The sequence below is a fragment of the Ammodytes marinus genome (assembly GCF_949987685.1).
Source record: "Ammodytes marinus genome assembly, chromosome: 13".
Classification (NCBI taxonomy): domain Eukaryota; kingdom Metazoa; phylum Chordata; class Actinopteri; order Uranoscopiformes; family Ammodytidae; genus Ammodytes; species Ammodytes marinus.
In genome coordinates this window covers 28463856-28478253 of record NC_137217.1, presented here as the reverse complement: position 1 = coordinate 28478253, position 14398 = coordinate 28463856, and the positions used below count along the sequence as shown (strand labels likewise).

Sequence of the window (14398 nt, the reverse complement as noted above, 5' to 3'; positions counted from 1 at the left end):
TGTGTGTGTGTGTGTGTGTGTGTGTGTGTGTGTGTATGTGTGTGTGTGTGTGTGTGTGTGTGTGAGAGAGAGAGAGAGAGAGAGAGAGAGAGAGAGAGAGAGAGAGAGAGAGAGACTCTTATGGAAATGGATGAACTGTTTAAGTAACGCACAGCATGTAACTCATTAGAAAATCTTTGAGGAGATTTTGCCTAGAGCCCCCTCCCAACCACTCATCCCTCTCTCGCCATCTCTTTATCTCTCTCTCTCTCTCGGAATTCATCTCAGAATTGTCCTGGCTCTCTCTCCCTCTCGCTCTATCTCTCTCTGCCACACACAAACACATACACACATACACACACACACGCACACACTCACACTGAGCCAGCCGGTGCTGCAGTGGATCAGACGCAGAGCTGTGGCGCGCCTGCATTTTTTCTCTCTCTCGCCGCAAATCGTTTCATCTATTGGAATATGGCTGCGTTAAAAATGGGGAGAGGGATGTAGGCAGCTATTTCCGTTGCCACGTCTCTCGGTCCGCATTCGAGTCGTTTTTTGCCCCGTATTTTTCTCCTTTAGCTGCAGCAGCCCCCCCGGTCCACACGCTCAATCGGCCCCCTGGTTGACGTGTGTTTTCTGCGCGGTCTATAGCTGCTATAGCCTACACTGCTGCTTCTCTATCGCGGCGTCCTTTTTCCTTTGCGTAAAAGTCGCGATCGAAGGACGCGCGTCCAAAACTGTCCAATGAATTCATGATTGATTTCGAGCTGAGAAGCGACGCGCTGCTTTGGTTCGGTCGCTCCAAATGTGTTGTGGAATTGGATAGAAAAATGCGAGCTGGACTGCAGGGATTTGAGGGTTCGTTTTAAACTTGACTGATGGGCATCTCGAGGCAAGCACCAACGTGTCCTCACATGCGAAGTAAAAAGGCCGTCTGTCTGTCTCTCTCTCTCTCTCTCTGTCTCTATCTGAACTGTGTTTGACTGTGTCCCGAAGATATCCCGCACGCCATGTATAATTAACCACGCATTATGCTGAATTATACGCCGGCTAAATTATTAACCCGGTTTACTAAACACTTGCAATGTAAAGCAGGCTAAACAATTTGACTCAGTGTCCGCAAAAAAGCTCAACCATCTCTAGGCTTTAAGATTCCAACTGCTTAAAAAGGAGCCGGACACGTGTTGAGTTCACTTCACATTTTTAGTTTTGCTCGATCCGAACATTGAGTAACCTTTTTTTGCCCGCGCTTGACTCCGCTGCAGTCACCTCGGTCGGTTCAATAACACATAACAGCTCACTGCTCACCTTGAACCACCATGCCGCCGGTAACCTGCAGAAATCCCCCGCGGGTGACATCGTTGCTCCGGGCGTCTTCTCTCATCATCTTCGTGCTCCTTCTCCTCCTCTGGCCACGGCCGTCCGCAGGCAAGAAGAAGCTGTACATCGGAGCGCTGTTCCCCATGAGCGGGGGTTGGCCCGGCGGCCAGGCGTGCATGCCCTCCGCCCAGATGGCCCTGGACCTGGTGAACAACAGGAGCGACATCCTGCCCGACTACGAGCTGGAGCTGATCCACTACGACAGCATGGTGAGTGTTCAGTGCATGGTGAGTCTGTGTTGCATGGTGTGGTGTGGTGGATGGTTGAGGAGGAGAGGAGTCAGGGGAGGCGCGCACTTGAAACCATGTGAGATGTCACAGTCACTGAGGGATCTCATGATCTGCCCTCTCAAACCATCAAGAGGAGAAACCCATAAACTGAGAGATGCATTGACTCTGGTGTTGTCAGTTTTAAGTGTGTGTGCTGAATATCATTTTTACCACCACTGGCCTTGTCTCTCGTGTCTGTCATAGTTTAATCCATCATGTGTTGTTATTTCTAGAAAGATATTTTTTCCCCACCATAGCTTTTTTGAAATTTCTATGATTATTAGTTAGATTTGATTTGATTTGATTTGATTTGGCAAAGACATCACAATTGTTTTATTTATTTATTTCACCTTTATCCATGCAAGTCGTTAAGGACATGTTCTTATCTACAATGGCTGCCTTTCAGTGGATGAATAAGATGCATTGTGTTTTAGTATGCATGCTAGGTTGAAAGGTAAACAATAAAGCAGGAAAACATATCCATAAGGAAATAACTGAAAAGATTAAATATGAGATATTACAGTGCAAAAAGAGCAGCAATACATTGAGAGTCCAACTTGAACCATAAATCAAAGGCAGCATGATCAGACTATAAACCAGTTCAACGTTATTCGTCCTACTAACTCCTATCTCTCTACTCCAAACACTAAAGGCAGCATTTTCAAGAACTCTTTACCTTCTTCCCAAGACACATATCTCCAAGAAGAGCTTTCATAGAAGGGGATAACTAGCTCAAGGTGCCGCTGCTGCCATGCACAGTGCTGCTTTGTCCTCAATGGAGGAAAAAACACCTCCTGCTTGTTGCTCATCAATCATTAATCACAGTGGTATTTGAAAATGTCAGCATTATCAACCACTATAAATCCAATATCCGCCCCCCCCCGACTGGTTTCATTTCCTCTCGCCATGCCCCAGTTTACCACCCACTACACTGACACTGCCTTTAATCAAAAAGCACATTATTTATGGCTGTCAAAAAAAAAAAATCAAAAATCAAATAAAAAAGGCACTCAGTGCACTTTGTCGCTGCCTGTGTCCTAATTGTTATTCAGAAAGTTTTTCTCCCCCAAAAAATGAAAAACCATTTTTCTCAAAAATGGGATGAGTGGAGACGCACACAAAAACAATTACCGTATATCCCATCTGTCTCCCCTCCTGAGGGTTATTATCAATCACGCTGCAGGACAGATGCCTGGAGAGTTGCCGGGGCACCAAACAGTTAACTGCTCCGGGACTGGTTAGGAAATTTGCTACGAGCTTTATTCTGATTGGTGTACACGGCTCTGCATTGGAATCCTGTTTAACAGAATAGCAGTGGGAGAGAGAGAGCGAGAGCGAGAGAGTGTGCGTGTGTGTGTGTGTGTGTGTGTGCTAGTATGCATGATGTGAGAGAAAGAGAGACAGAGAGAGAGAGAGCGAGAGAGTTGGCATGGCAACACAGTTACTCTTAGAAGCACACCACAGAAACAAATAAGGTTTTCAGTTCTGTGAAAATATGTGTGCAAATGTATATGCTGGATGTATATGCAGAGCCGATAGTACAGCGCATGCTTCTTCGCATTCTGTTATGCATACACCTTGTTCTTTTCAATCAAATGCATAACAGAATCGTGTGTTTGTGTGTGTGTGTGTGTGTGCATCCCCCCCCCCCCCCCTCCGATTACAAGTGTAGAGAAGCACGGCAGCTGCAGAAGTACGCATGTAGCTGCCATAAACATAGAGATAAAGCTATTGCATGAACAGATTTCATAGGGATTGAAAAAAAAAACACACACATCAGTCCTCGTGCTTGAGGAGTCGCTTGGCGCCCGCGGCTGGAGAAATAAGATGCAGATCCTTTTGAATAGACGGCTCAGAGAGGCTGCTGGTATAACATTGTCTGAGTGACGCTGGCTAATTCCTTGAATTAAGTCAAGAGGGGAGGGGGGGGGGGGGGGGGGTTTATCGCTCCTGCTAAGGGTACACTGGCTTTGGAATGAGTTCTTTTTTTCTTAGCCTCCTTATTGCAAACATTGTCCACCTGGCTGGAATAGTAATGAGGATCTTAGCCGGCGAGAATGGCAATTATAAAGAAAGGGATTCATTAGCGATCGTATTGACATCCACTTATTACAACTCACTTCTCATTCCTTTTTGTTTGTTGGTCAGGGAACAAATCTCCGTCTTTGTTTAACTGTGAGATTAAGACAAGGGCGTAAAACCGGCTCCCCTTTGTTTGCTTGCGTCTCAAGATCAAGGCAGGAGCAGCGTAATTATGCAGCAGGCTCTCTTGACCTGAATTTATCATGATGATGGGGAGAACTTTTATTGCCTTTTTCAAGTCTTAACAACGGTATTGATTCCAAGGCATGCATTAAAGTTGGCCAAACAGGTTGCCTGAACACACACACACACCCACACCCACACACACACACACACACACACACACACACGCTCATGCACGCACGCACGCACGCACGCACGCACCACACACACACACAAACACACACACACACGCTAGACTGTGACCATTAGGTTTGGGGTTATCAAACGATGTCCTCAGCTTGTTAAACATCATACAGTATGCATAAAGCTCACACTTCATCCCAGCCGGTCCTTTTAATGGCTGCAGTTACCCCGTGGTAGCAGAACGACTATTCTGGCGACAGCATCAGGCTATTTACAGCCTTCTGAGATACACACACACACACACATGCACTGACACTTGTGCACACACTGACACACACACAAACACACACACACACACACACACACACACACACACACACACACACACACACACACACACACACACACACTCACACACACTCCACGCAGCCCGTTGCCATGGATATATCAAAGCCGAGACTGCAAACTTTGATCAATTATTAACAGTGACGAAGTGAGACAGTGGAGAAGCACAGAAATGGTGAAACGAGGTGGTGGCTCCACTCACTTCCACCCCTTTAGTTTAATTGGCAGCCATGACTCAACCTCCTGGTCCGCTGTGGCATAGCCAGCATTCATCACTGATCCTCATGCTTTGTCCACATGGCATACAAGCCACCAAGTGAGAAGCCAGACTTAATTATGAGGGAATGAGGAGATGTAGGGTGAGCATGCTTTTGAGATTCAATACATAGGCTGTCCCCTAGGCCCTTAGCATATTCCCCCCTGCGCACTCTTTTCATATTAGTCGATCTGCAGTGTAATTAAAGAGTGTATTATGAAGAGCCAGTGTCTTGTCCCCAGCCAAGGGAACCTTTTGTGTTGTTTTTTTTTCAAAGGTTTTCTCGCAAGCTGAGTTTGAGTGATTTGAAAGGCTGCGCTGGCATGTTAACCTCAACGCTGATATTAGCTCAGGGAATTCCAGCACCAAGGACAGCGGCATGAAGCGGTGGCGATACTATGTCATGTTTGTCTTGCTGTACCGGTGCATTTTTATGACTGTGTACACACACTTGCATTAATCTGTGTGTGTGTGTGTGTGTGTGTGTGTGTGTGTGTCGGTAAATAATAATGCCTGTGTGTGTGTATGTGAATGGCTGTGTGTGTGTCGGTAAATAATAATGCCTGTGTGTGTGTATGTGAATGGCATCTGGGGGCTGTCAACCCAGGCTGCTCTCATGAGGCCAGGAGGGCTAGAAATGAGAGTGGAAATGGTGATGACCCCAGAGGGTTGCAGAAGACAGACCTCCAAGAATAGCAGAGATTCCTCAGCCTTTATTACATACCTGCCAGCATCTCTCTTTCCATAAGGGGGGGGGGGGGACTGTGTGTGCTATTCTTTTTTTTCCCGCCCTTTACAGCACTGTGTCCCAATTTTGTTACCAAGGTGTTTCATTTCTTATGCCCATGGAAACACATGAATGATGGAAAGGTTGGGCTACAGAGTCTGACACTGTGTTTTCCAATTTGATTTCTAGAATAGACCTGTTCGACTTCATACCTTTGTTGCCTGTTATCCTTTTTGTTGAGAGCTGGAATGAGCATGTAAGAGGTGAAACAACTCAATTTATTCCTTGAAATGCGAAAAAATTCAAGGTTTCAGCTGTTTGCTTGTGCTCCTCTATTTGCTGTGAATTTAAGTCATTATTTGAGCGGCCTGTTTTTGTACTCTCGCAAATTGAGGGTCATCTTGACCCCAGTTACATTCAAAGATCCAAGGGAAGGACTTTTTAAAGCTTTTAGAGCCTGTTTGTCCGCTAGCCATTTGGTCTGACATTGATTTACCATCCAATAAAAGCGGTCTTTTCACTAATGCGTGCAGTGCTTTTCTCCTCCGCCAGCATTCAGCTAAAATTCCAGCCCCCCTTTTACCTTTAATTAATCGAAGCTCTACAGCCTTGCTTGCCAGTTCTCGTCCAATACAAATACATCTTTTATCAGAATGAAATGCATTCTTAAACATTTCATATTGAATAACCTCTACTACAAGGTCAGAAAAGCTGCACCTTTTCAATCATTCAATTAAATTTTTTCTTAAAGCATCAACCAGCGAGTATTAAGAAAACATGAATGTATGAAAAGACGCTTTGATGTTGGACGGTAATGATAGATGGAATAAATACTTCAAAACATGATCGGCGCATGTGATGAATTAACACTCAAGTTAAAACACTGTAGCACGTAGCACCAGAAAGCTAAAAACAAGCTTCTTCTCAGCACGCAAGCAAACCCACAACCACAGTGACAAGAGAACACAAACAACCTTCGGGAAAGTCAATATATTAAAAAAATAAAAAAAGTCTGTCTGTCTGTGCTCGTCAATGTGCATCACCCATCACCCTCACGGCCGAGACAAACACAGCACATTTGTTACGCAAGGAAACAGGGGGTGACTGCAATGGACGCCCAACAGGCTGCAGCAGCTGGTGTTACTGCCAGAGAGCAGGAAGGAAGTGATGTGTGAAATCAGCTGGAGCAGTGATTGATTGGAAGGAGAATCTGCAGGCTCTCTGCCCCCTTCCATTCAAACCAGGTTTGCCTGTATATTCCTGCATTACATCAATATTGTGAAGCAGCTCTCCAGTCTCCATAGTCAATTTTAATGCTATTAACCAAGTGAATCGAAAAACTGTCTCAAGCGTGCATGGGAGGGGGATGGGGGGGAGGGATATAGACTTAGTGAGGAATAATTTTCAAAGGCATGCACTCATAAAAAAAAAGCTAATTATTTAAAGTGGTCAGCTTAGAACTATATCTTGATGTCAACAACTAATTGGATTCCCCGCACACATTTTGTTTTGTTGTTGTTCAGTGAGTCGTGTAAACCGGCTTTTCCCAGCAAACGCCTCTGACGCAGGATTTGCTGATGAAAATCCGGGGGTGGGTTAGACCTCTGTAGTCCTCTTCTCATCTCCGCTTGAGGCTACCACCAGCTCAAGGCTACATCAAGCTCAAGGCTACATCAAGCTCAAGGCTACATCATTGTTAGTACAGCAAAACACAGCCGAATCCGCGACCGAACTGCATCTGTGGTCGAGTTGAATTGTGGGTAATGTAGGCGGTAATGTGTTTAAGGTGGGAATAAATAAAAAAGAGGATATTTTCAAAATAGAGTGTTTTTGTTGTGAGAAAGCCAACCAGTCAGATCTCTCCTTGAATAGGGTTGAGATTGAATTTTCCGGGGCGTGTAAACATCCTGACTTTTCCCGGCGATGGCGCGACACCTCTATAATTCCAATCCATCTCGTGGTAATGGAAAACACATCAGTCAATTAGGGGGTGCGGTGTGTGTGTGTGTGTGTGTGTGTGTGTGTGTGTGTGTGTCCCGGTTTTGATTATTTGCTCACGAAAATCAAAGGGCTTTTCATCTGAGGGACAATTCAGCCGTTGAGACAAACACCCCAATTAAGGCGCCATATTGGTCGCCCGCCGCCATCACCGGGCATCGGGCGCGATTGCTTGTGACACTCATCTGGAGTGTATTTATTTTTATTTTTTTTCAGAAAATGTGCACCCCTTGTGCTTGTGCTGTGGAGCCCTTATCTCCTCTCCCGTGCTGAATCATTAGATGTGTCAGTGCCACTTTATCTGGGACTCTGATAGAGCGGGCGAGGCAGAGATGGCCTGTCTGTAATCTGGCTTGACGGGCGAGTGATGGATCATTCCAGCTGCCCTATACTCCTCCAACCACCTTAGACATGTTGTTAGATGGCTCTATTGGAGGCTTGCAATGACTTGTGAACAATACGCTTTTTGTTTGCCTGTCTTTTTCCTCTTTCTTTTGTCCTGATCTGTGGACATTGCTTTTGTTGTTTTTGCTTTTGCTTTCTGGTCGTGTTAGGACGTGAACTCTCCAAACATCACTCTTCATTCTCCTTTTTTCTTCCAGCTTGTCTTTTCTCTTCACATTTGCATCTGGCCTTTTGTTGCTGCCGATCCCTGTTACTTCTGTGTGCTTCTCTCATCTCTGCTTGAAGCTACCCGCTCAAGGCTATTACACATCAGCAGCTACTACTAGCATCAACAACACACAAGCAAAATCTGCAAACTGAACTGAATCTGTGGACTAGTTGAATTGTGTGTGGGTGCTGTAGGCGGCAGGTGTGGATGAATAAAGAAGAACGCAGGGATTAAAAATAGACTATAGTCAAAATACTTTTTTATGTGAGAACGCCATATTCCTTGAACATTATCTCCACCTCTCCTGTAGTTGTTCTTTCTATTCCGCTTGCCTGTCCTGTTTTCGGTCTCCTATACTTGTCTTTTCTGTTGACATTTGCATTGGCCTTTTTTAGCCGCTCCCTACTTCTATGTCATTCCACTTTACTCTATTTAGCCTCTTCCGTTTTCCTCCATCCTGCACAATCTATTGCTTATTTGTTTCCTCACCCGCTGTTCTCATTCCGCCTGTCTCCCTCTCCCCTTAACGTTCCCATTTTTCCTCCGTTTGACCTCTATATGTCTGTCTCCCACCCCATATTTCTCTTTTTTTCTCTCCTCACCATCACCTCAAGTAATTTCTCTTCCAGAATCTTGTTTTCCACCCCTCCGTCTGTCCATCTGTCCATCTGTCCATCCATTAAACACTCTGTCATTTTTTGTCCTTGCAGTGTGACCCGGGAGAAGCCACCAAGTTGCTGTACGACCTTCTGTACACGGAGCCCATCAAGATCGTGCTGATGCCGGGCTGCAGCGGCGTCTCCACCTTAGTGGCCGAAGCAGCTCGCATGTGGAACCTCATAGTGGTGAGTGTGACATCTTTGTTTTTACTGTTTACTACCAAAGTGAACGCTTTCAGGCAATTTTCCCTTTTCCAATCTCCCCCACTCGCTTTAAACCAGTGGTGAACAAAATTGTTGGAGGGAGGGAGAGACGTGAGGTGTGTGTGTGTGTCTGTGTCTGTGTCTGTGTGTGTGTGTGTGTGTGTGTGTGTGTGTTTGTGTCTGTGTGTGTGTGTGTGTGTGTGTGTGTGTGTGTGTGTGTGTGTGTGTGTGTGTGTGTGTGTGTGTCTGTGTGTGTGTCTGTGTGTGTGTGTGTGTGTGTGTGTGTGTGGGAGAGACGCAATTTATGTCAGCATTTGTTCACCACTCTCATAACTCAGTCAAATCGGAGCACACAGACATAAATAACTTTTCAGATTGAGCGTGAATACAGCTTCTCTGGGAGAGCATTTTTAATTTAAACTCAGATGTCGATCCCAAAGTAACATCCATAAATCTGCTTAGAAATCTTTAGAGAAAAAAAGATGAAACTCCTTAAAGCTCCAGAACTTACATGAGAATCATAAAAAAAAAATTATGTCTTCAGTTTGAAAGTAATATAGGGATTTTTTATGTATTGGAAACATAAACTCCCAATAGCTAAATCAGGAGACAGTATCATTGATGCCAATTTGGCAAAATGTATAAAAGAATATGAGCGAAAAAACTGAGTTGTAGTAGCTCACTAAATTATGCCAAGTAAGGCATCAGCAGACTTTTCTTTTCTTTTCTTTTCTTCACTTATCAGTTATGCAGTTATTCCCGGAGTTCCTGTGTTCAGGTCTTGAAATATCTGTCTGGTAGAATCCTGATGTTTCACCCAAAACAAACGGAGGTGAATAGAATAATTTTTCTCAGGAACTCGCAGCATTAAAAAATGACATTTAGAAAAATTCAACAGCAACAGATTTTTTTTTTCCCCCAGCGCCCCCTGCCCTGATCCTCTGGAAAATCTACAGAGCAGCACGCTGTCAACAGTTTTTCATCTGCACTATTTCTTCTGTAGCAAAAACTGACAATAGCAACAGTTCACAGCAAGGTCTGTGCATTCCCCCTGCGCCGTATTAAGTTGCAGGCAGAAATATTTAGTAGATGTGTATCTCAAATCTTGAAAGTATCTGCTTTGTTACACACCACTGGGGGGGGGGGGGGGGGGGGGGGGGGGGGGGTAGGGAGTAAGTGAGACAAAATATGAATATGAAGTATTTCCTAATTTTGGGTAAAACCTTTTAGTGGAATGTGTGAGCTGTGGCGAGGGAGGGCGGATCTGGTCGTCCACTAATCGCCGACTTGGAAGGTTTTCACTGAACCTCAAATTGCTCCCAATGGCCAGACTTTACACCTTGCTATGTACCTTTTTGCCGTGTGTGTGTGTGTGTGTGTGTGTGTGTGTGTGTGTGTGTGTGTGTGCGTGTGTGTGTGAGAAGCGATTGTAAAGCTAAAATTAGGCCCTATAGTCCAAAGCGACATAAATAACTGCACTGATCCTCTGTGGAGAACAATAGCTAGATGCCAGACAAGCGGCTTGGTAGACATACATTTCCTTTTGTATTATGTCTCTGGTGGACTGTTGTTCTGTATAGCATAGAGAGGGATAAGCAACATTGACAATGACACTCAAATCTTTAGCTCCGTTTCTGCTGAACGAATACCATCCGTCCCTTTATTTTGTGCCGGCAAACGACAATGTAAAGTGTACTAAAAAAAGATGCTGTTGGAAGCTGACGTTCATCTAAATGACGATCCTTTGTGCACTTGGTAATTATACTAAGTTCACCCGAAATCAATGCGCTAGCTGTCTATTGATTTCTAAACACTTTCACACTGCACTTTTAATTAGCGGATGACACTTGACGGGGCACTTTCTCGATAGCGCATTGACAGCCCGAAGAAAACGTATTGTCTGACCTCACATACCGCATCACAATACGTTTATCACAAGCACTAACACACATCTCTATATCAACAAGAGCTCTGATGCTCTCCCCTTGCTGCTAGCTTGTTTAAGAAAAAAAAGAATCTTCCTTTTATGTCTTCATCAGTTAGTTTATGTTGTTTACCCCACTCTCTCTCTCTGTGTTCTCTTGATCTGCCTCTCTCTCTCTGTCACTCACAGTGCTCTGCTTATTAGCTTGGGTCCCTTAATTGAAGTTTCATCCGGAGATTAGTCACAAGAACAATCAGTTCTAATGGTTGGCATCTAGCCCTCTTTTTCCATCGTTTCTGATCTGGCTCCCTCTTTGTCGCTCCCCTTCCTTTTCACTCATCGTTAAAAAACTATTCTACACTTTTTTGACTCTTTGCTGCCTTGCTTCTTCTCTTCTATATGTCTGCCTTTCGCTGCCTGGAGCTGGTCTGCTCTACTTCAACCCCCTTCCCCCTGTCTGTCTTTCTTTCTTTTTCTTTCCTTCCTTCCTTCCTCCTTTCCATGTCACCCGTCTCTTTCTCTTCCACTCTCGGTTTCCGCCTCGCTCTCCCTCAACTGGAGCAGTCGATTCTTCCCCACACACACAAAGGAGATCCGTCTCTCTCTTTACTACACGCCACCACTGGTACAACCTCCTAACCGCCACACTCAATTATTTTCTGTGCGCCGGCTGCCTGCAAGGAGCCTCCTCGCATGTCAAACAGCCTCATCAGAGCGCCCGGTGCAAGGCAAAAAACGAAAGGAAAAAAAGCAACCTCTCCCAACCCAATTTCTGGACGCAGATCAAGGAGGGGGCTCAGGAATCGACCCGTCTTGGCACACTGTTAATTTGATCCCCCATCTCCCTTTCTTTTAAAGTACTGTGAGCCATAGACGGGCATTGATCCACTAACTACAAGAACACTGAGGAACTGAGACTCGAGAAATAGATTGTGTTTGTGGTTTTTGGGGAAGCTTCGATGTGGAACTTAGCCTGTAGCAGCACTCTGCTACATCGGTCTAATAACTGCCAATGCTGTTTTTTTGCCCCATTTTCTCAGTGTTGTGTCTAGTGAAAGTTTATTATAGGGTCACTGATAGGAAAGGCTTGCAGCTACTAGTTGATTTTGAGGTTATACCTCAGGTTAAATGGATACATTCTACCAGGCATGTAGGAAATGGAAACCAGATTGGATGAACTTTTAAAAGTGTCAAGGCCAAACTGACACTCACTTTCCTAAAGTGGTTTCCAGCTGTTAGTTATTGGTTTGGTTTTATTTGACCAGGGTTTTGACATTTTCTGCTTCAGTTTTCTGCTTAAAGCAACATTGACATCTATAATTTCAACAACAACATGTCAAATGAAATGTGTCTGAAATTGCTCAGTATACAGACATTCAGTCATTTAACCTATAGTGAGCAATACACTGAAATGTTGCACAAATAAGGATAATCATCATTGTTTTTCATCATAGTTTACTGGTAATACGTTTCTTTAACTTGAGGTTTTTTATCCCCTGACTTCCACCATTACCAGGTCAAAATGTTCAGCCATTTGGTTATTAAATAGCTTGAAACCTAATACTGGTAGATGGAATGGCACACTCTTTTGTAAATACGTGAAGGGGATCCTAAACCATGCATCCTAATAACTATGGGGATCCATCATCTGGTCCAAATGTCCATTTTGTCAGCACAATACTTTGGGCTCATGACCAAATACCTGCAAATGGCATAACATGGTGTTCCCATCAGCCCCAGCGGCACTTTGTATTTATTGCTATTCAGCAACTGTTGACACACACATTACACCTTCTAAACATTGTCATTGGGAGAATGTTAGCATGCTGACATTTGCACATTGCGCTCCTGTGCCTGCTTACAGTCTCACAGAGCTGCAGAATTTCACTCTTGTTCAGTACGTGTGAATGTCGATAGTTAGCCTGCTGTCGGTGTATGAATGTGTGTGTGTGTGTGTGTGTGTGAATGGTAACGTGGGAATGGGAACAGATCTCCCTTGAAAAAGAGTCTCATGTCTCAATTGGATTTTCCTGTATAAATAAAGGTTAAAAAAAAAAGTACTGCGATACCAATTGACAAACAAAATTCGATTTACTAGCGTTGCATTGAAACATTTCTGGAGAGTTTTTAGAGCAGTATCCTTGAGTGTCTTCCAATCCCATGCACCTGATCCCCTCATCCACCAGCACAGCTGTTCCCCTTCCCCTCACCATCTCCTCTGTATCTGCCAACCCTCCTTCCACAGTCACTTACTGGATCGTCTGATTTACTAGCCATCCTTAGCATTACAGCCGTCTCCTGTTTATGCCTGCCTGCGCCATGCCCACTTAAGTTTTGCTCTAGCTGACTGATTATTACCTGTTGCTTTACTCTGCTATGAAACCAACCCAGTAAACAAGTAAAGTGAGTTTTATTTATGCCGCCCAATATCACACATAACACATTTGCCCATATTCTGAATTGATTGGAAAGCAGGGGGCCTGACAATCAATACAGCATACAAAAACTCTCTCCTCAGACCTTCGATTTGGATACGCCGCCAACCCTCTCCAAAAGAAACCTTCAACGAGAGAGAAAAATTGAAGAAAATGTCAGAAAAGACAATAGAGAAGGTCATGTGTACAAAATAAAGTCAATTCAAGTGCTCTGCCTCTGAGTCCTGCTTGTGAATCCACATCTCCAGGTGCAGAGCTGTTAGAGGAGCACAGTGGCAGGAATAAGCTGTATGTAGCTTTGTCTGCTCTGGCCATATTTTTATAAGTAGCTCATTGTTTGGTTTGAGCAGTACGGACATATAAAAAATCTAGTCAGCCTTATCCTTTAAGAAAACAAATATATTTTTCTGTTATTTGACCCCACCACACCTTCTGTGTGTTCTCATGTGTTAACACCTTTCACGTTTTTTTTTTAACAAGCACTTGTCAACCGCAGAATAATTTTTTTTTTCTTCCCCAGATCTCACACTGCTGCACCCAGATCTGTGCTGTCACTCTACTGTGTAGCTAACATGCCTTCCTTTTCGATCCCTTCGTTTACCTGCCCGTGCCCGCAGGGATTTGTTATTGGTGGGAGCTAGTCCACATTGTACATGACATTTGACATATACCGTAAAGCCCCCCCCCCCCCCCCCTGCTCCCAGTTGTGAACATCCCAGAGCTGTGTAGGTAATGGGGCTGCGATGAGAGGAGAGGCTAGGAGGAGGATAGGCTGTCAGTAGCCGTAATTGTTCCCTAAACGGCAGACTCCTCGTTTTTTTAAAGGAGACCTGTCGAGAATTTTTATCGCCACTTGTCACCGTGAAACTAATTGTAAGAGGAAACAGTTCTCTCTCTCCCCCCCCCCCACACACACCCCCCTTGTTTCTCTCTTGGCATTTTTTTTCCACCATCACTCTTCCCTGCTGTTTTGGACACACATCTTAGCCGTCTGCCTCTTGTTGGGATTTGTGTCTGAGAATTCGATTTATACGGGTCCAAGCCAAGGCAAACAGATGATCACTGGGGGTTTTCTGTTTAGCGACAACAGTAATTAGATCTTTTTTTCCCCCTTTTTTTCATTTGTTCCGTTTGTAATGCTAGAATGTGTCATCGCGATTTCATGGCAATGTATGCATGGCTAAATCCTGCATGCAGTGCTTCATTGTTTTTTTTATTTTA

The 14398-nt window shown here is 44.5% G+C and overlaps 1 protein-coding gene across 1 annotated transcript in view; it reads left to right on the top strand.

Annotated features, from left to right (window-relative positions):
* Positions 1–1427: 1427 nt before the first annotated feature.
* The window catches only part of gabbr1a (gamma-aminobutyric acid (GABA) B receptor, 1a), a gene marked incomplete at its 3' end in the record, with an annotated part of 51491 nt that continues 38520 nt past the window's right edge, over positions 1428–14398 (top strand). The window contains exons 1-2 of the mRNA XM_080038979.1: positions 1428–1568; positions 8666–8800. Of these exons, the coding sequence (XP_079895105.1) occupies positions 1443–1568; positions 8666–8800 (261 nt within the window). The 5' untranslated portion in view covers positions 1428–1442. The remainder of the gene's footprint in view (positions 1569–8665; positions 8801–14398) is intronic.